Genomic DNA, 19,493 nt, shown 5'->3' with positions numbered 1-19,493 from the left:
TTAGTGGGGGAGCTGAAGTAGGGAATCTGGTGACCTCATTATAGCAAGGAATGAACTTGAAAATATAATTCTTCATACCAAAGAAGCTCTGCAAGGCATGCTTTTCTATGGGAATGGACATCTGTTGTATAACCGCTGTCCTGTCTGGACCTGGCTTCAGACCAGCAAGAGCAAGTGACCCTTAGGGGAACCCAGTTGACCCTGAATCTGCATTTAGCAGGGTTGAGCTTTAATTGTATGGTCCTGATTCTGTTGAGGACTAAACAAAGACTTGCATCACGTTCTTGCACTGTATAACCCCAGACCAGGATGTCATCGGTGATAATTTTGTCGGGTTGTTTTGCAAACAATTGCTGCACGCACCGTTGGAAGACTTCACTGCCAGTGGAGATTCCATAGGGCACTTCGAGGTAACAGTATCTGCCGACCAAAGACATGAATCTAGTGAGTTTCGAGGATTCTTCATCCAGCGGGATTTGGCAGAACCCGTACTTGGCATCCAGGATGTTGAAAATTTTGGAATTGGGCATGTCAGCTATAACCTGTTCATCTGCCTTCAAAAGGTGATGTGGTCTGTTTGGGTGAACTGGGTCGATGCTGATTTCTTTACTGCAGCAACTGTTACTGAAACCCACTCTGGCCTCGTCTATGGGAGCTTTGATACCAGTGTTGTCACCCAGTCCAGCTCATCACCTCCTTCCTGCTCCATTGCTAGGGGGACTCTTCTCGGAGAACTGACCGGGCATGGTCGAGCCTGCAAGTCATCTGACCTCATACATATATTACAGGCAGCTTCCCAATGGTGATGCAGTTGAATAGTTCTTTGTATTCTATCATTTCTGGGGCCTGGTGCTGGAGTGTGTGTACCCCTGGACCAAGGTATATTGGCCCCAGCATGATACTGTCCCGAAGACCCAACAGCGGCTTTACATTTTGGTCAATGACATGAAACTGAAAGCTGCCCTATGTACAGTGAAGAGTGGCCACACCTCAACGAATGCCACGCGGTCCACCTGAGTGTTAGGATCTGGTGCAGCATACGAGTAGATTTCGTGCAGCATACGAGTAGATTTCCCACAGCAACTGCCTGGGCAGGACATTGCACTTTGCTCCAGTGTTTATCTTTACTTTTCGCTTTGTATTGATGCAGGCAATGTTTAAAGTGGTGAAAATCTCACCCTTCTCTATAATAGTGTCAACACCTCGCAATGCGTGTTTTTGCAGCTTCAGTGCCTTGGGTACTCTGAGCTCCAATTCATTTACCTTGTTTGTGCTCCAAACCCAGGAGCTGTGATATGGCTGGTGGCATTGGCAGGTTGCTGTGGCTTGGATTGGTAGCATTTCACAAAGTGGTTCGATTTGCCACATGTGTTACAGCATTTACCAAATGCCACACATGTAGTTCTGTTCTGAGAGTGATAGCCGATGCAGATGGGCAGAGAGTGCTCTGTACCGTGAAAACTTCTGTTTCCCGCCTCAACTCTTTGCTGCTTCGTTCTGACTGCTCATTCAGCCTACAGATGCTGATGGCAGATTCCAGCATTAGTTCTAACTCGCGAAGAAACTGCTTGCAGAAACATCACTGTGCACCCACATACAATGTAATCTCTCACAAGTTAGACAGTGAGAATGCCAAACATGCATTTCTTTGCCAGGAGTTTTCTCGAGTTGCAGTGTGTAACTGAATAAATTCATCAAGTTTTGGGTTGGTAGTATCCAATGGCCTGCACATGTTTTGAGCAACATCTCAGGGTCCTCCTGTTCCTCAGTTCGAAAAACAAAAGAATCAAATTTCTCAATCATTTAAAGTTTATTTATTAGTGCCACAAGTAGGCTTACATTCACACTGCAATTAAGTTACTGTGAAAATCCCCCAGTCGCCACGCTCCTGTTCGGGTACACTGAGGGAGAATGTAGCATGGCCAATGCACCTAACCAGCATGTCTTTCCGATTGTGGGACGAAACCGGAGCACCCGGAGGAAACCCACGCAGACATGGGAAGAATGTGCAGACTCCACACAGACAGTGACCGAAGCCAAGAATTGAACCCGGGTCCCTGGCGTTGTGAGGCAGCAGTGCTAACCACTGCGCCACCGTGCTGCTAAATTTAAGAGAGTTTATGCCTGTAATTATTTTGATTGTTTGATGAGCCAGCATCACAGTAGATATGCCAATCTTTTTTTGAAGTTTGTCCAGTTATCCGCGATGTTTTTGTCAAACATGAGTGGGTTGATGCAGTGAGGTCCCTGTGCCATTCTGCCAACTCATGACACCTTGTGGAAGTATTGGGTTGTAATAACTGGTGACCAGGGACTAACAATAATAAAGGTTTATGGATAACACTGAGCAGCTCTTGCATGCTGTGTGTCTGCCTTTTGCACCCCTGACATGTGAGCCCATCTGTGCCTGTGTCAACCCAGCATCCATGTGATCATCTTCTCTACAGTGGGGGACATGGGATAGTAGGGGGAGTCAGGACGGTAGAGGCGGGGGGGTGGGCCGGAGACATTGGAGAGGGAAACAGAGATGAAGGCGGGAGGGGAACAAACATGTAGACTTGGGGAAGCTGGGAGACTTGAGGGGAAGGAGGGGAGATAAGGGGGAGGCTGGAGGGGAAGCAGGCGAGGTGAGGGGGAGGCTGGGGAGACTTGAGGGGAAAGAGGGGAGATAAGGGAGAGGCTGAAGGGGAAGGAGGTGAGGGGGATAATGGGGAGGCTGGGGGAAAGAAGTGAGGGGGAGGCTGGGGAGACTTGAGGGGAGGGGAGATGTAGGAGAGTGAGAACAGAAACAATAGAGGGTGAGGAAGGGGTGGGGTGGAAGTGAGTGGGAAGGGAGAGAGGGTTTTGTCATTGAGGAGAGTGATGAGAGGATGGAGTAGGTGCAAGGATGAGAGGGGGTAGTGGATGGTGTGGAGTTATGGTAAATGTTAGGATTAGAAGCATTTCATTGTCTATTGTTTATTAAAGCCATTCAAACTATCATGTCTGCAATGACCTGAAGTCCAGGGCAAGCAGAGCTAGTTGTAGATTTAATTATATTTAATTTAATGTACATGTGGATGATACCGTCAGTCATTTTGCAGCCTATCCTGGGAGAATGGGAAGGAGGGAGGGGGGGTGGGCACAGAGCCTGTAGCTCTGCAGAGGACTGGGGAGCGAGAGGTGGTGGACTAAGAGGGTTTGAGGTTAAGTCGTGGTTTGGGCTGGTTTGCTCGGCATAAGATTCAACTGCAAGTTGAAATACTGCACAGTATAATGGAGAGTTTGGGTTGGTGATCTAATTCAGATGTCATCTGAATTTCTGAGACAGCAGGTCTCAGGTGTTCATTTAGCCTTGCTTAGTTTGGAAATCTCACTCTATGTTGGTCCCCTCCTGTCTTTAGCAGACTTCATTGAGCTGGTGCATTTGCCATAGTGTTAGCAAAATGTGCCTCATTAATTCACCCTCCTTGTTGAGGTATTGGAAATAGCAGGATAAGAATGGTAGCTGGTAAGAATGCTGGAATTGGTCATTTGAGTTGAAGGATCAGTCATTGCTATTTCTTTATTGATGGGAAAAGGGACAAGCGCTATTGGGTCAGCAAAATTCATACTGGAAAGTTCTTACTAGCTTAAGAAACTTCACTGTATGCATAGAACCTCCAGGAGGATGAGTCATTGACATCTAGGAGGCATTTCATAGAAACATAGGAATTTCTTCAGTGTTATATTAAAAATGTTTTCCACCTGCAGAATTGCCATATTTGTGCTTCAGTGAATTTTATCCATTCTTAATGAATTAAAATGTGATGCATTGTAAATCATTCCGTCGTGAAAATCAACAATGTTTGGTACCCGTTGGAGAACCTACTTGACGTGCTAGGTGCAGTTCTGGGGTTATAGGTGGTCTGTTGACAATAGTGTTGAGTGCAGAGAATTAAACCAATATTTGTCGGAATGATGTAATAGACTGATAGTAAATTTAAAATGGCTATTTTACAGTTTATATCTTTTTAATTGAGGTCCTTGGTATATGCAGTACACAAGACCATAATGACATTTTGGTTTGCTTTCTCAAACAGAAGCCACATCTGTTTTGGGATGAAGTCTGCAGAACAGATGCGGCAACAAGCACACATCCAGGTAGTCAGCAAGAACCTGTATAGTCAGGATAACAGCCATACTCCTTTGTCACATGGTGTACTGGACCATCGTATGGTAAGTTGAGAATCCATTCACACTAATATGGTGGCAAAGAACGTATTTTACCTAAGTAGCATGATGATAAATATCTGTAGGAGTTGCAACTTCAAATGAAACAATTAAGTAATGTTACTAATGAACACAATGCTAGCTTGTAAAGTATGTCTCTTTTCTGAAGTTACATGGGTGCAGTTTAGTTATTTGAAGTGTCAATTGTAAATTGATGAGTACGGCTTTTTCAGTCAAATCCCGCTTCCCTGTATTGTCAAACAGTGAATTCACTGAGCCCAGAACGGAAATGTATTTAAATGTATTTGAGCAAATTTTTCTGCTGAAGTGGTTGATGAGCGTGTTTTGAGACTTCATTATTCTATCACTGAACAGCTCCAGCGATACTGTGTGTTCTTAATCAAGCTCAATTCTTGTACCTCAATAGGGAACTAGTGAGAAAGATCGCCCATGTGAAACGTGTGGGAAGAATCTGGCTGACTGCATCGGACACTATGGTTACATTGACTTGGAACTGCCATGTTTCCATGTTGGTTATTTTAAAGCAATTATTGGCATCTTGCAGGTAAGTAGAAGTAACATCCAATTGCTCTTAATGTGCTAATTCTGCAAAGTACAGTACTTGCTGGTCAGCTACCTATGGGATTCAAATTAGCTTATAAAGTATTCTTGATTCAGTGTAGTGAAGGTGTACAAATGGATAAATACTCTTTAATGTATTAGTAGCTCGAGTAGATGTAATAATGTCTGTGCGTAAGCAAGGTATGTTCCCAGCATTTTGGGCAATTGCCTTAAATGTGGCAATTTCATTGTTAGGATGTTAGCCACAGAAGGTTATGTTCAACAAGTCTTGAAAAAAAAACCCTTGAGTTTTGTCACTATTGCTAGTAGACAGTCTCTTAAATGGCCTGGCCTTGTAACAAAATCAGGTACGTCCACCATAAATGATTTCCATGATTAAAAATTGCATGAAAGTGAAATGGCTTCAATTGTGCCGATTTGGTACTGCAATACAGTTAACTTTCTCTACCTCACATGTTTTGTGTGGCATCAAGATGTTAAATGGCTAGCTTTTGGTCCTGTTATCAGTGGAACATTGAGTCTCTGGATGTGAGGCAAAAATTCAATTAACAGAGTTAGAACTAGGATGGGAGGAGAATTCATATTATCTAGCCCCACTACTCCACAGGTCATACCGTTAATTAAAAAGTCCAGTTTACTCACCAAAATGGTCAATTGTTCATCTTTGCTCCTGGTCCCTGTTAAAGTCAGGGGCTTTAATTTTAATCCCAAAATTAAAAGTCTTTAACCAGGTTCCTTACAATAGACTTAGAGCGATTGTTTATTATCAAACAGAACTACTTTTAAAATATTGATTAACAGACATTTGTAATTGAGAAGTATAGCTATATCTTTCTTCCCTAAGAATTCCCCTAGTGCACAGGTGCACGCACATACATACAGACAAACAGAGTCTGTCCGCAGAGATGTGCTTTCGAGGATGATGTTACAAAATAAAGCAAAAAGTTCTCAGAGTCTCAACAATCTGGAGTTCCCTCGTGTGAAGTCGGATAACTGGTCCTGATGAACATCTGGAAGTGCTCAACAATTCACCTCAGCCTTGTAGGTCCAAACGCAGACTGTTGGCACTCAGATGACGGTTCCCTGACTATGATAGCGCCACACAATTTTAGGCAAGGTGGAGAGAGAGAGAACCAGTTAGGGTAGCCTTCCTTCCTCAGCTGATTTTCCAACAAGACTGATTTCAAAACCAGTAGATTCACAACTTTTTTCTCTCTCGGACTTCCAGCAAGTGTCCTTTTCAGTTTTCTCTCTCATTGTTTAGAACTGTAATCACTTCAGATCTTCCTTGAGTACCATAAAGGTCAGATGATTTCTGACATACGATGAACGTCTGAGGATCGTGGGATTATATTCATTGGAGTTTAGGAGGTTGAGGGGAGATCTAATAGAAACTTACAAGATAATGAACGGCTTAGATAGGATGGACGTAGGGAAGTTGTTTCCATTAGCAGGGGAGACTAGGACGCGGGGGCACAGCCTTAGAATAAAAGGGAGTCACTTTAGAACAGAGATGAGGAGAAATTTCTTCAGCCAGAGAGTGGTAGGTCTGTGGAATTCATTGCCACAGAGGGCTGTGGAGGCCGAGACGTTGAGCGTCTTCAAGACAGAAATTGATAAATTCTTGATTTCTCGAGGAATTAAGGGCTATGGGGAGAGAGCGGGTAAATGGAGTTGAAATCAACCATGATTGAATGGTGGAGTGGACTCGATGGGCCGAATGGCCTTACTTCCGCTCCTATGTCTTATGGTCTTATGGGAAGTGGCCTGCTTGTTGTCAGTTCCAAGATGAATTTGTGACCTTTTAAAAAATAAAATCCCAAATGTACCAATCGTGCCATTTCCTTCCATTTTTAAAATAAAAGTTCAGTCTTGAAACAGAAGATTCTAACAGACCCAACCCTAGCTGCTTCCTGTCTGTACATGATAACCCCACTGTTTTGAATAGTCTGTAGTTTCTTTTTATCTGGTGGGCTATGAGTTGAAGCTCAGGATGGTAACTAACAGCTCCAACGCATTAGAAATAATTTGTGGAAAAGCAAAATAACAGTCTCTTCGATAGAGAAACAGCCCAGGACACTTCAAACAGGAGCTAGTGCTGAATTGTTAATGGAAGGTCGGAAAAGATACTTAATCGCTCGGTAGAAGAGATGGGCTTTATTAGGGTCTTTAAGATAGATAATGAGGTGGAGAGACTGTGTTAAACACTGAAGGAGAGTAGGATTTGGATGACAAAAAGGCTCAAGTAGAGTGGGTAGGGAGATGCAGAGGGAAACAAACAATGGCTAAGGGAAATGAAGTAATGCTAGACAATGTTGTACAGGTAGGATAGAATGAGGTCATGAAGAGAATAAGAACTTTAAATTTGTTCCATTGGGACATGGAGGTACTGGGAAAGCAGGGTTTACTGTGGAACATTATGTGTGGTAGTAGCCTTTTCACAATTTAGTCTTGAGAAGGTGGTGAAGAAGGCATATGGTATGCTTGCCTTTATAGGACGGGGTATAGAGTATAAAAGCTGGAGTCTGATGTTGCAGCTGTATAGAACGCTGGTTAGGCCACATTTGGAGTACTGCGTCCAGTTCTGGTCACCGCACTACCAGAAGGACGTGGAGGCTTTAGAGAGAGTGCAGAGAAGGTTTACCAGGATGTTGCCTGGTATGGAGGGTCTTAGCTATAAGGAGAGATTGGGTAAACTGGGCTTGTTCTCCCTGGAAAGACGGAGAATGAGGGGAGACTTAATAGAGGTATACAAAATTATGAAGGGTATAGATAGGGTGAACAGTGGGAAGCTTTTTCCCAGGTCGAAGGTGATGATCACGAGGGGTCACGGGCTCAAGGTGAGAGGGGCGAGGTATAACTCAGGTATCAGAGGGCCATTTTTCACCGAGTGTGGTGGGGGCCTGGAATGCGCTGCCAAGTAGAGTGGTGGAGGCAGACACGCTGGCATTGTTTAAGACTTACCTGGATAGTCACATGAGCATTCTGGGAATGGAGGAATACAAACGAATGGTCTAGTTGGACCAATGAGCGGCACAGGCTTGGAGGGCCGAAGGGCCTGTTTCCTGTGCTGTACTGTTCTTTGAGATTTGGGAAGCTAAGTTGGAAGCAATTGGCAAAGTCAATATCGATGATAAGCAAGGCATAAACTTTAAAAATCTTTGATATACATGAGGGGAACCTTATATACACTAATACATTGACTAGATGTTATACATCTTAGCAACATTTACAAGGAACTGAATAGCATCATGTTAGAAAGTACTTTGAACCATGCTATTTGACACAAATCCTGACTACACAAAAGTCACTTGTTTATCTGTGAAGGGTAAACTTCCATACTTATCTGCATTAATGTTTTTACATTTATCAGGGTTTAAAAGCTGGCTCAAAGGAAAGAATTTGGAAAATGAAAATGCCATAGTGCAGCAGGAAGCTCTGTGAACTTTGGGTTGAACTTTGTGGCTTGGGCCATCTGTGATACAGTGCCATGAGTCAGCATGGAAGTGTTTGATGTTGTCTCTGTGTGGGGAAATAAAACAGGCAGAGATTGTCATTATTATTCACTTTGATGGATGTATTTGAGCAAAAACAAATCTATATGCCTTAATTGCAGGTGTCCTTATTTTATGTACTGGTCATTTTATGTACTGTAAAAACATTCCCAGCAATCTTGAAAAACCAGTAGAGATATAGGTCAGATCTTCTGGTCTCCAGATTGTCAGAGATCGGATGTATGCCAGAAGATGCACTACAGGAAGTTCCAGACTCCTGGGAAGATTGAATTTTCAATGGGCAAATCCCCTGCTCCGCAGGGCCCTCAAAAATGTCTTCAACCCTGAGTTAGAATTGGAGACTTTAAAGTTTTAAAGTTTATTTATCAGTGTCACAAGTAGGCTTACATTAACACTGCAATGAAGTTACTGTGAAAATCCCCCAGTCGCCACACTCCGGCGCCTGTTCGGGCACACCAAGGGAGAATTAAGCGTGGCCAATATATCTAATCAGCACGTCTTTTGGAATGTGGGAGGAAACCGGAGCATCCGAAGGAAACCCACGCAGACATGGGGAGAATGTGCAGACTCCACACAGATAGTGACCCAAGCTGGGAATTGGGCGCTGTGAGGCAGCAAGGCTAACCACTGTGCCACCATGCCGCCCACTTCAGACAGTTCTGACTTACTTGTCTGGATAGTTACCCAGGAAATGTTTGTTAGATTAACACCTGGGTAACTATACAATTGACCACCACAGCATCCCCCCCCCCAACTCCCCCACACAAGCACACTCGCACTCTGATCTCCCTCTGCCCCACCTTGACCATCCCCCTCCCCTCTTTAACTGACAACGTGCCATGATCCAATCACACCACTTGGTTATATCCCGACTGTTAGATTGCCCCAGCCTGACTTGACCAACCCCACCACCCGATTTCTTTTCCCCCAGCTCACTTACTCACATCCATCTGCAAGCCACCATACCCACCTACCTCGCCAACCTTCTGCCCTGTCCACCTGCAAGTCTATCCCCTTAGCTACCTTTTTGCAGATTTTCAGAAAAGCTTTGGAACATTTCAACTCTTCACTTGGCAGTGATGCTGCTGATCTGAGTGCTAGAGGACTTCCAGTTGGCCCTCTTATGAAAGGGGCCTACCCCGTCCCAGAATTGGCTGAAGCATTGAAAATGGCAGCAGCCCCCCCCCCCCCGGTAACTGTCCAGGAGGCTAAAGATTGAGATGTCTCATGCTTTGCTATGTTTTCTTTGCAGATGATCTGTAAAATATGTTCTCACATCATGCTGTCTCAAGAAGAAAAGAAGCTGTTTCTAGATGCTTTAAAAAGGCCTGGTTTAACTTACCTTCAGAAGCGAGGCCTAAAAAAGAAAGTCTCTGAAAAATGTAAGAAAAGGACCTTCTGTCTCTATTGTGGATCCTTCAATGGTAGGAGCCTTTGTCCATTGATATTTAACTAATTATGGAAAAACATATAATTTGTCAGTTACTGTATCTGCCATTTCTGTTCCTTTATGCATCAGGTCAGATTGATAGCGTATTAATAACTTATCTATGTTTCATTTTTTACTCGTGGACTCGCACTGAACTTCAACACAGATGGACCAAATTAAGAAAAAAACTGATTGATTAAAGTTTCACCCCAATTTGTAAAGGATAATTCCAGAGTACAAACTTTTCCATAATTCTGCATTGATTAGATAGCTGATGAGTGGTTGTGGCACATTTGAACAGTCCTGACATCAGGCATTTGGGCAGGATACAGAAGTCTAAATCTTTTAAAACAAAAGCTTTATTTGCGTACAAATAGTGACCAATAAAAAACTTCTTATCCAATGACAAAATCTTGCATCGATAATGCACTTTAAAAGTTCTTCATGTTAAGATGGAAGACAACCAACTGAGGTGGTCTTATTTTTCAGCAGGATCCCCTGTTATGAAAAATGAATTGATTTTAAAACCACTGACATTATCAAGTGTCAGCTTGGCTCAATTAGTAACAGTTTCGTCTCTAAGCTTAGATGGCCATGGGTTCAAGTTCCACATTAAGGCTTGAGTACATAATTTAGGTTATCACTCCAGTACTGAGGGAGGGCAGCGTTACCAAAGACATTGTCCTTTAGGTGAGACATTAAACCGGGGGCCCCATTAGGGTGGCACAGTGGTTAGCACTGCTGCCTCACAGCGCCAGGGACCGGGGTTCGATTCCCGGCTTGGGTCACTGTCTGTGCGGAGTCTGCATGTTCTCCCCGTGTCTGCGTGGGTTTCCTCCCACATTCCGAAAGACATGCTGGTTAGGTGCATTGGCCGTGCTAAATTCTCCCTCACTGTACCTGAACAGGAGTGTGGTGACTAGGGGATTTTTGCAGTAACCTCATTGCAGTGTTAATGTAAACCTAATGTGACTAATAAATGAACTTTACTTTTACTTTACCTGTACTAATTGTTCATTCAGAGCTTTATATTATCATATCTGTACTCAACATTTCTCTTTCACCCGAGACCATCAAAAAACAGATTAACTGTTCATTCACTATTTTTTGTTTGTTGGGGCTTTGCTGTTTGTAAAATTCGTATTGTGAATATACAATATAATTTATTGAAGGGGCACTTCTGAAATGTGATAAAGCACTATATAAATCCCAAATACTTAAAAAGAAGATCGTCGTGCCCTTATATCAGATTATCAGCTATTTGTATTTCGATGTAATTCTAACGAGTTTAAAATATTGGCACTTTGTTTTAAATAGGACCTGTGAAAAAATGCGGCTTACTGAAAATTATTCACGAAAAGTACAAGACAAATAAGAAAGTGATGGATGCTGTGGTGTCAGATTTTCTACAGTCTTTTGATATAGCCATAGAACATAACAAAGAAGTGGAGGCATTGCTTGGAAAAGCTCAAGTTAGTATTGTGGTATTCAAATCCTTGAAATCAGATTCTGCATCTCCTTACCAAAATCTTGGGTCATTTTATCGGTTCAATGGATTGAAATGATCGTTTCATTGGATAATGTGAGAAGTATGTTTGTGAAGCTGCCTTGCAATTAATGCAATCATTCATTAGGGAGAATATCAAAAATTAACTTCATTCTAGTAAATCTATTTATTAGAATTTCGAAATGTTGTTTGATATTCATTATATTAGCCTTCTGAAAGGTACGCACACTGTGAAACACAAATGTCTAGGATATATACTTTAATCTGTACGTCATTACAGCACACCATTTTCTAAAAAGTTAAAGTTTGTGAGATTTCTGAATGTAGCATTGATTATACATCGCTGAAATCCGAAAGATGAAAATTTTATATATGCAACATGCTATCTCTTCATCTTTCAGGAGAATCTAAACCCCCTTGTGGTGTTAAATATATTTAAAAGAATTCCCTCAGAAGATGTCCCACTGCTTCTTATGAACCTGGAAGCAGGAAAGCCTGCAGACCTAGTCCTTACTCGATTACTGGTTCCTCCACTTTGTATTAGGCCTTCAGTGGTCAGTGACCTGAAATCGGGGACAAATGAGGATGATCTAACCATGAAGCTGACAGAAATTATCTTCCTAAATGATGTAATTAAAAAGGTCAGTCCATGTTTCCAGTATTAACATTTTGTACAGCATTCTAATGCAATATTTGATGAAGAGCATGTTTGTTAAATGCGTAGAACTGAAATGGACTGATCACTGCTACAGCCTAATATCAATTACATTTTGCACCTTTAACAAGTTTTCCAATAAGTCATACAGATCCTAAATTGAAAAGGCATTCTTGGTAAATGTAAAATTAGCCAGGGTTAGCCTAAACAGGTGAAAGTTTGTCTTTGTTTCCGAGAGTATATTTGTTCCATACCTATCTTTTGGTTTTATTTTGGAATGGTCTGTAACCTGTAGTCATGAGCCTGAAATTTGTAACATTAATTATAGATATTAACCATTGTCTCTTTCCTCGGTGCCCTTGATAAGTTAGAGATGAATTAGCAAAGGTTCCCACTCCTACCCAACAGCCATTATACCCTGCGTATTTCCAATTCTTGCAGAGTGGTTTCTTTCCTGTCAGTGGCAGGGATTAAGACAAATAGATCAAATATAGGACTGTGTAATCAAATAATCTTGCAATTTGAATTGTTTGAACATTACTCGCTGCCCGGGGAGGTAGTGGGAGCAGATACGATAGTGAGTTTTATGGAGCGTCTGGACAAATACGTGAATAGGATGGGAATAAAGGGATATGGTCCCCGGAAGGGTAGGGGGTTTTAGTTCAATCGGGCAGCATGGTCGTTGCGGGCTTGGAGGGCCGAAGGGCCTATTCCTGTGCTGTAATTTTTTTTGTTCGTTCTTTGTATTAAGATTTAGTTAACTTGTAAGAGAATTGCCTCCCCAAATGTATTCTAAAATGGTGCATCATTCAAATAACTGATTTTCTTAAAAGTCTGTAGCAGTTTTGTATATATGTATAAGACATTTATTAGAATTGAGGCACTCTACTTAATTTACCAATTTTATTTGAACGCAAATTCTATTGCACTAAAATTATAGGTTTATATATAAAAAGACATGGGAAACTAATCATTCCAGAGAACTTTCACTAGCACGAAGAGGGTAAAGTCTGCTTTGCCAGAGCATGTCTAAGAACACTAAAAGGACATTATCCCCCAGCTGTGGAATGATATGTTGTGTTCTAGTCTATTGTTCCGGTCCTTGTAAAAGACATACCTTCTGGCTTGGTGTGAATAACACCACAGGAAATGTGCTCACGTTACATTGATTTTTGAGGCGTAATTTTGTGACTGCGTGAGGGATCTGGGAAATGGAAGATTTTGTTTACTTTGCAAATAGCTTTTGTATCAAGCATGCCCAACTGCAAAATGAAACTATCTTTTACTCAGTTGGTTCTTGACCTAAGTTCCATTTCCCTCTGCCACCCGACCCATCCGCAGCAATTTCTATTTCTTTGAAGAAGCCCTCCTACTGGGCTTATCTGTTTCAGATTGCATTTTGTGCTTAATCCTGGAAGGTTTTATTCCACAGATTGTGTGCTATGAATAAGCTTGAGACTGAGTAGATTTCCAGGCTATTAGAATGGGCTTTATTTGAACTCGGACCACTGCAGTGAAAATCCCTTCAGTACTTGCGTCTGATTCAGGGCAATATTCCCTGGAGAAAGACTGAAGCAAATAGTTTTGATATTCCAAAATTTACTTGGGTAAATGGGAAGGAAAGAACAACTGTGTCAGTGGCTTTATTCCCTGACCTTAAACATTACTTGCATCTGCCTGTATTTCATACGGAAATTATAGTTTTTGTGTATAGTATAAAAGATACACACTTGATAACAAAACAGATTGGGACATTTGTGATGCATGATTATAGCAGATTCAAGCCCTCTTGATATGTTTTCCATGTTATTAGTAATCCCTCTAGCGCTTAATAACCTTTTATTTAAAAAATGTGAACTTCTAGCTAATAGCTGAACGGATGCCACAACAACATTTCATGTTTTAAGATGTTTACCTTAACAGTCAAAAAACACTACTGATTAAATGTTATTTTTGTAGGCAATTTATACTTTAAACTACAGGAGCCTCGCCACGCTTTTTATTTTTAGCACAACTGAAAAAAACGACTGTCAAATATAGGTTACACCGTCCATTTTTCCAGAATCAGTCCAAAGTGATTCTTTGCTCCCGGGGATTTTCCTTTCCCAGCTTGGTAACTTCTAACCCCATCTGGTTGTGAGTATCACTGGAGATCCTCCCTCTAATGTAAGCCAGGTGAATCTTCCAGCTTCATTCTAACTCTTTGTAAATTTGGTCTTTTCAATCGAAGTGCAAGCTTCGACCCCTGTTCTAGCATAGTGAATCCTTGAGACTTTTAGCCTCCAGCTGCTTTCTCCTGGGCTCCTGCATATTAACCCACCTGTCTGCAATATTCAGTGATATTTTAGGAAATCCCATAACCCGATCTTTACAATGGCTTCGTCTGCAAGAATTTCTATGGCCACATGAACCAAAGGGCCTTGTATCCAGGTAGAAATTTTAGTTAGCTCTCCCTGGACCCCAACTCACTTTGATCTTGGAAGTAAATGGACAGTTTAAGATACAACTGTTTACAGCCCAAAGTTTTCAACACTTTTCTAGGACTTGGAGATTCCCGATCTATCATTTGGTACCTGGGCTGCAGCCATTGTCTCTATAACAGCTTGCACCATCTTCCCTGTAAAACAGTCTGGGATCCCTTTCATCTATAACATGAAAACCACCCAGCTTTGCTATCAGGCAGACTTCAGAGCAGGTCATTACATCCCCTTCACTTCACTTTGCATTTAAAGACAGTCCCAAAACATAATCTTCTAAACCTTGTAATGTTAATGTATTATAATGTATAAATGTAAAGATTTCAGATAAGTTCTCAACAAAATACACAGACTCCATTTTGTGGTCTCTGTGATTTTCCTTTCTGCATTTTAACATTATATTCAGTAATTTCACTAGTTTGAAATAATAGACCAGCACATGTGAAACATATATTAGGAATCTATTCTTTTAACCTTTTTTGTGAAAATTTTGTATTTTACAAAATAAAACATTCAGATCCTGCATAATCTGTCTACTTTTTTACTGTGCTTCCTTCCTAAGAGGAAAATCTTATTCCCTAGCACAACAGATACACTGTAGATGCCCCCACAGCCAAATGTGTGTCATGGTGTTTCTAAATTCTGCACTTATTGGTGCCTGAAACTGGGTGAGTCCTGCCCTGCCCTTATATTTTCTCTCATTTAAGTATGTTCCACCACCTTCTCCACCTGATCCCAGTCCTCTCCTCTGACCCAGTACGCAATAGATTTCATCTTGCTCTGTTTCACAAGCTTTAAAAAAAGAGGAACATCACTAAAGAAATTTGTGAGCGTCTTAAATATTTGCGTACTAGAAGAGGGAAGATACACAGGAAAGAGAAAATTTAAAATAAATATGAGGAGGAAAAACATTCTGGGTAAACAGATAAAACTAGCATTTATACAGTTACTGGTGTCAAAAAATGTCTTCATTGCTTCACAGAGGCACAGACAGATTTAGTGAAGTGGACATTGGGATTTTGTGCAATGGAATTAGATTGAAAATAGATCAAACATATTTAATCTTGTCTTTTTGAAGGTTATAAAATGAGGGAAGTGGAATTGTCCTTTAACGCAATGAATTGGTGCTGTATAGTTCATTTGTAAACTTCAGTTCAAAACTCATCAGCAGCTCTCCACTCCAGAGCACAGAGTTGGATCATGAACTCTCTTGTTTCCTCAGCATCGAATGTCTGGGGCAAAGACTCAAATGATCATGGAAGATTGGGACTTTCTACAATTACAGTGTGCACTTTACATCAATAGTGAGCTTTCTGGCATTCCTCTCAACATGGCACCCAAGAAATGGACCAGGGGTTTTGTACAGAGGCTGAAAGGAAAACAAGGTAGCAATTTAACGATGTAGTGAACTTCTTTCTGTTAAATAGTTAAAGGCTCCATCTCCAAGTAGAATGCAACAAAATATTACAATCACTTGACATTTTTTGATCTGTATTTGATTCAGTGGTACCCTCAGTGACGAGAGAAAAAAAGAGAGGAAAGCAAAATACTGTGGATGCTGGAATCTGAAACAAAAATGGAGAATGCTAGAAAATCTCAGCAGGTCTGACAGCATCTGTGGAGAGAGAATAGAGCCAGTGTTTCGAGTCTAGATGGTCCTTCGTCAGAGCTGGATTAAATAATGGCTCTATTCTCTCTCCACAGATGCTGTCAGACCTGCTGAGATTTTCCAGCATTCTCTGTTTCTGAAAAAGAGTGAGGGTTGTGCAGAACATTTCACGGGACAACAAGGGCTTTAGATTGATCCATATAACATTGTAAAGGATGATGGTATAACACAAATCATGTAACTGTCCATAGTTTCTATTTTTACTACAATCCTTATTAAGTTTAAAATGTCTTTTATCCCGTAAGTTTTGATTGTTGGGAGAGAATAATGCTAAGCACCTTAATGAGTGATGCCTTTCCCCATCAATGAAATGGCAGCTAACATTTCAATTTTTTTCCCCCTCTAACTAGGTCCATTTATCAAAATCCAAATATTTAGTTTACGTTTCTGTGATTCGATCTAGCCTTGTGAAATCTCGATGCCACTTCACAAGTTTTTTTGAAGTTTTTTTAAGTTAAAAAAATAAAAACGCATAAAGATGGTGCAGCAGAATTCATCACACAACACTTGCAGTTTCAACAACGCCACAGGAGAGAGACAAACAGCGAGCATAAGCTTCGCACAATGAGAGGAAAAAAAATCTGCTTATATTACCCTAGCTGCTTTTGCAGGACATCTAGTGACATTGTCAGAGACTTGGGAAGCAAGTCACTCACTGATCCTTGGCCAGGGAAGTTATCTGTCACAAAATAACAGGGAATCAGTTAATTATACAAAACGAATGTGTGTGTGCTTTTCTACTGCTGAATAAGGTCAGCATGTTAAGAGTGCCTCCATAACTGATACAGTGAGAGCATTCCAATGCAACAGAAACCCAGCGAGGCCTGAAGAATCTTAAAAAATTGGATTGTTAATTCAAACTTCAGGTGCCGTGAAAATGCATGATATTCTGTGTATTTATTTGAAGTTAAGAAAGAGGAAAGTTTTAGTTTGCTCCGTAGAAGTCTTTTTTAAAATATTGACTATTTGGGTCGGTTCATTGTATCAGGAATTTCTAACTGCCTTGGCTAATGTTTCTGGTGCTTTATTCTACATTAAGATCTCTGGATCTTTATTAAATTCCTTTTGATTTCTGTCATTGCCCTCTTCACCCCAAAAAGGTTAACTAACTATGCAAGTTCAGAGGTTGAGACAACACAAATGTACTCAGGCAAATTACAGTCTGTCAGGCTAAAAATGCTATTCGGTTATCAACTATTCAGAATATTAACAATATAGTCGTTAAAAAGGAAGAATTTTTCATTACTGAACAGTGACTCTTTATTCAAAATGAAACTCTAGGTCGATTTCGAGGAAACTTGTCTGGGAAAAGAGTGGATTTTTCCAGTAGAACTGTAATCTCTCCTGATCCTAATCTGCGTATTGATGAAGTAGCGGTTCCAGTGCATGTGGCAAAAATCCTGACGTATCCCGAAAGGGTGAGTTCCTTTAAGGATTTTTCTTTATTGGAGAGTATCTGCTGAAGCACATTCACTGAGATACTTTTGCAACAGGTGACAAAAGCCAACCTGGAATTCATGAGGAAACTTGTACGCAACGGACCTGAAGTACATCCTGGGGCTAACTTCATTCAGCAGCGGCATACAAATCTGAAGAGGTGATCATTTTGTTTTATGTCTTATTTAATAGCTGAAGGACCTCTGTTTACAATTTTCCCATCCCAATTTTAAATATTGTCCTCGAGTTTAGCTCGTTTTCTTTCAGAAATTATGCAGAATGGAGACTTTAAGTTTGATGAAGTTGATTTTTTTTCCCCTCAATACCTCCAGTTGACCTTTTGTTTTGAGAAGGGTGCAGTTGTAGCAGTGCATTGGAACCACAAAGTGTTAGCTTGAGTTTGACCTCCAGGATAGATGATGCTAGTGTACCATAGAAATTTAACCAGTGCATTTTGCCCACATAACTATGGTGCCCTTGTCTCATTAATGTGAGCTGACCATTTCCTATGAAGTAACCGTCACAAGTGAAAAAAATGTATTTTTGGTGGCACGGGGGCACAGTGGTGAGCACTGCTGCCTTACAGCACCAGAGATCCGGGTTCGATTCCCGGCTTGTGTCACTGGTTGTGTGGAGTTTGCATGTTCTCCCTGTGTCTGTGTGGGTTTCCTCCGGGTGCTCCGGTTTCCTCCCACAGCCTGAAAGGTGTGCTGGTTAGGTGCATTGGCCGTGCTAAATTCTCCCTCAGTGTACCCGAACAGGCGGCGGAATGTGGTGACTCGGGGAATTTCACAGTAACTTCATTGCAGTGTTAATGTAAGCCTTACTTGTGACAATAATAAATAAACTTTAACTGCTCTGACCATGGAATGATTGTGAAGTTAAGTGGTGTGGTCTGGCATATTTTCCCAGCATTTATTTGAAGTGAGAGCTTAGAGTGAAATTATCGATAACCTGCTCAACTGTGTGAATTGTTTATGGGATATTACTCTACTTTTAAGTGCACCTTACTGTTTACCAATATTTTAGCAGTCACCCAATTTCTGTGCCAAAAATCTGTTTAAATTACTATTCCAGGGACAGCAACATTTTCATTTTTGCATCTGTTTATGTATGATTTTTGTCTCTTTAAATAAAGGTTTCTAAGATATGGAAATAGGGAGAAGATGGCACAGGAACTGAAATATGGTGACATTGTGGAGCGACATCTAATTGATGGTGACATAGTCCTGTTCAACAGACAACCGTCCCTGCACAAACTGAGCATCATGGCCCACATAGTAAGTATTATGTAATACATGAAATAATGTAAAAATTGCATTATTCATATCTTTGGTTGTATAAACAAATTGATACTTTTTTCAGTTGCATAATCTATTTGAAGCATGTAAAAAAATAAATAACTTGAATCAGCTTCTAGGGTACAATACTGCAAAGAAAAATTCAACTACTGTGTTGCTTAACACCTTGCTAACATTTTGTTCTCTTGATGGTTTTTGACATGTATACAAGGTGTGAGAATGTTTGTAAAAAATGCGAGCTGTATATTTACCTCAAGTGCTGCCTGTGGTTTGCAGAATCAGAATTTGTGCAATTTGTTCACCCTTACTCTGCCACCACCCCCCCACCCCTGTCCAATTTATTTTACAATCTATAACCAGGATCAGTAATAACTTTTGTAAAATGTAACGTCTACCTAGATGAAAGAAATTTTTTTCTATTGATAAAAACATTTCAGGCGAAGGTAAAACCACACAGAACATTCCGGTTCAATGAATGTGTCTGCACACCTTATAATGCGGATTTTGACGGTGATGAAATGAACCTTCATCTTCCTCAAACTGAGGAAGCCAAGGCTGAAGCACTTGTTCTGATGGGGGTAAGTACTGTTTGATTTCATTAATGTGCTCTTTAATGCAGCAATGCTTTGGGGTTGAACTGAAATTACACCTATGTTTTATTTTCGGTAGTTAATTCACAATAGCAAATTAATCGCCAGTTGTCATCTTCACTGTACTCAAAGGGTTCATA

General features: G+C 40.9%; 1 protein-coding gene across 2 annotated transcripts in view; it reads left to right on the top strand.

Moving 5' to 3' along the window:
• Nucleotides 1–19,493, top strand: part of polr3a (polymerase (RNA) III (DNA directed) polypeptide A) — a 61,178-nt gene that overhangs the window by 3,434 nt on the left and 38,251 nt on the right. For both annotated transcript variants that reach the window (XM_078199389.1, XM_078199388.1), the window contains exons 2-11: nucleotides 4,062–4,197; nucleotides 4,619–4,756; nucleotides 9,541–9,712; nucleotides 11,035–11,189; nucleotides 11,626–11,865; nucleotides 15,579–15,741; nucleotides 17,307–17,443; nucleotides 17,519–17,622; nucleotides 18,601–18,742; nucleotides 19,201–19,341. In XM_078199389.1, coding sequence (XP_078055515.1) covers nucleotides 4,062–4,197; nucleotides 4,619–4,756; nucleotides 9,541–9,712; nucleotides 11,035–11,189; nucleotides 11,626–11,865; nucleotides 15,579–15,741; nucleotides 17,307–17,443; nucleotides 17,519–17,622; nucleotides 18,601–18,742; nucleotides 19,201–19,341 — 1,528 coding nt within the window. The remainder of the gene's footprint in view (nucleotides 1–4,061; nucleotides 4,198–4,618; nucleotides 4,757–9,540; nucleotides 9,713–11,034; nucleotides 11,190–11,625; nucleotides 11,866–15,578; nucleotides 15,742–17,306; nucleotides 17,444–17,518; nucleotides 17,623–18,600; nucleotides 18,743–19,200; nucleotides 19,342–19,493) is intronic.

Source organism: Mustelus asterias, chromosome 28 (assembly GCF_964213995.1).
Source record: "Mustelus asterias chromosome 28, sMusAst1.hap1.1, whole genome shotgun sequence".
Classification (NCBI taxonomy): Eukaryota; Metazoa; Chordata; class Chondrichthyes; order Carcharhiniformes; family Triakidae; genus Mustelus; species Mustelus asterias.
The sequence above is the reverse complement of the archived record's forward strand: the minus strand, read 5'-3'. Positions and strand labels throughout refer to the sequence as shown.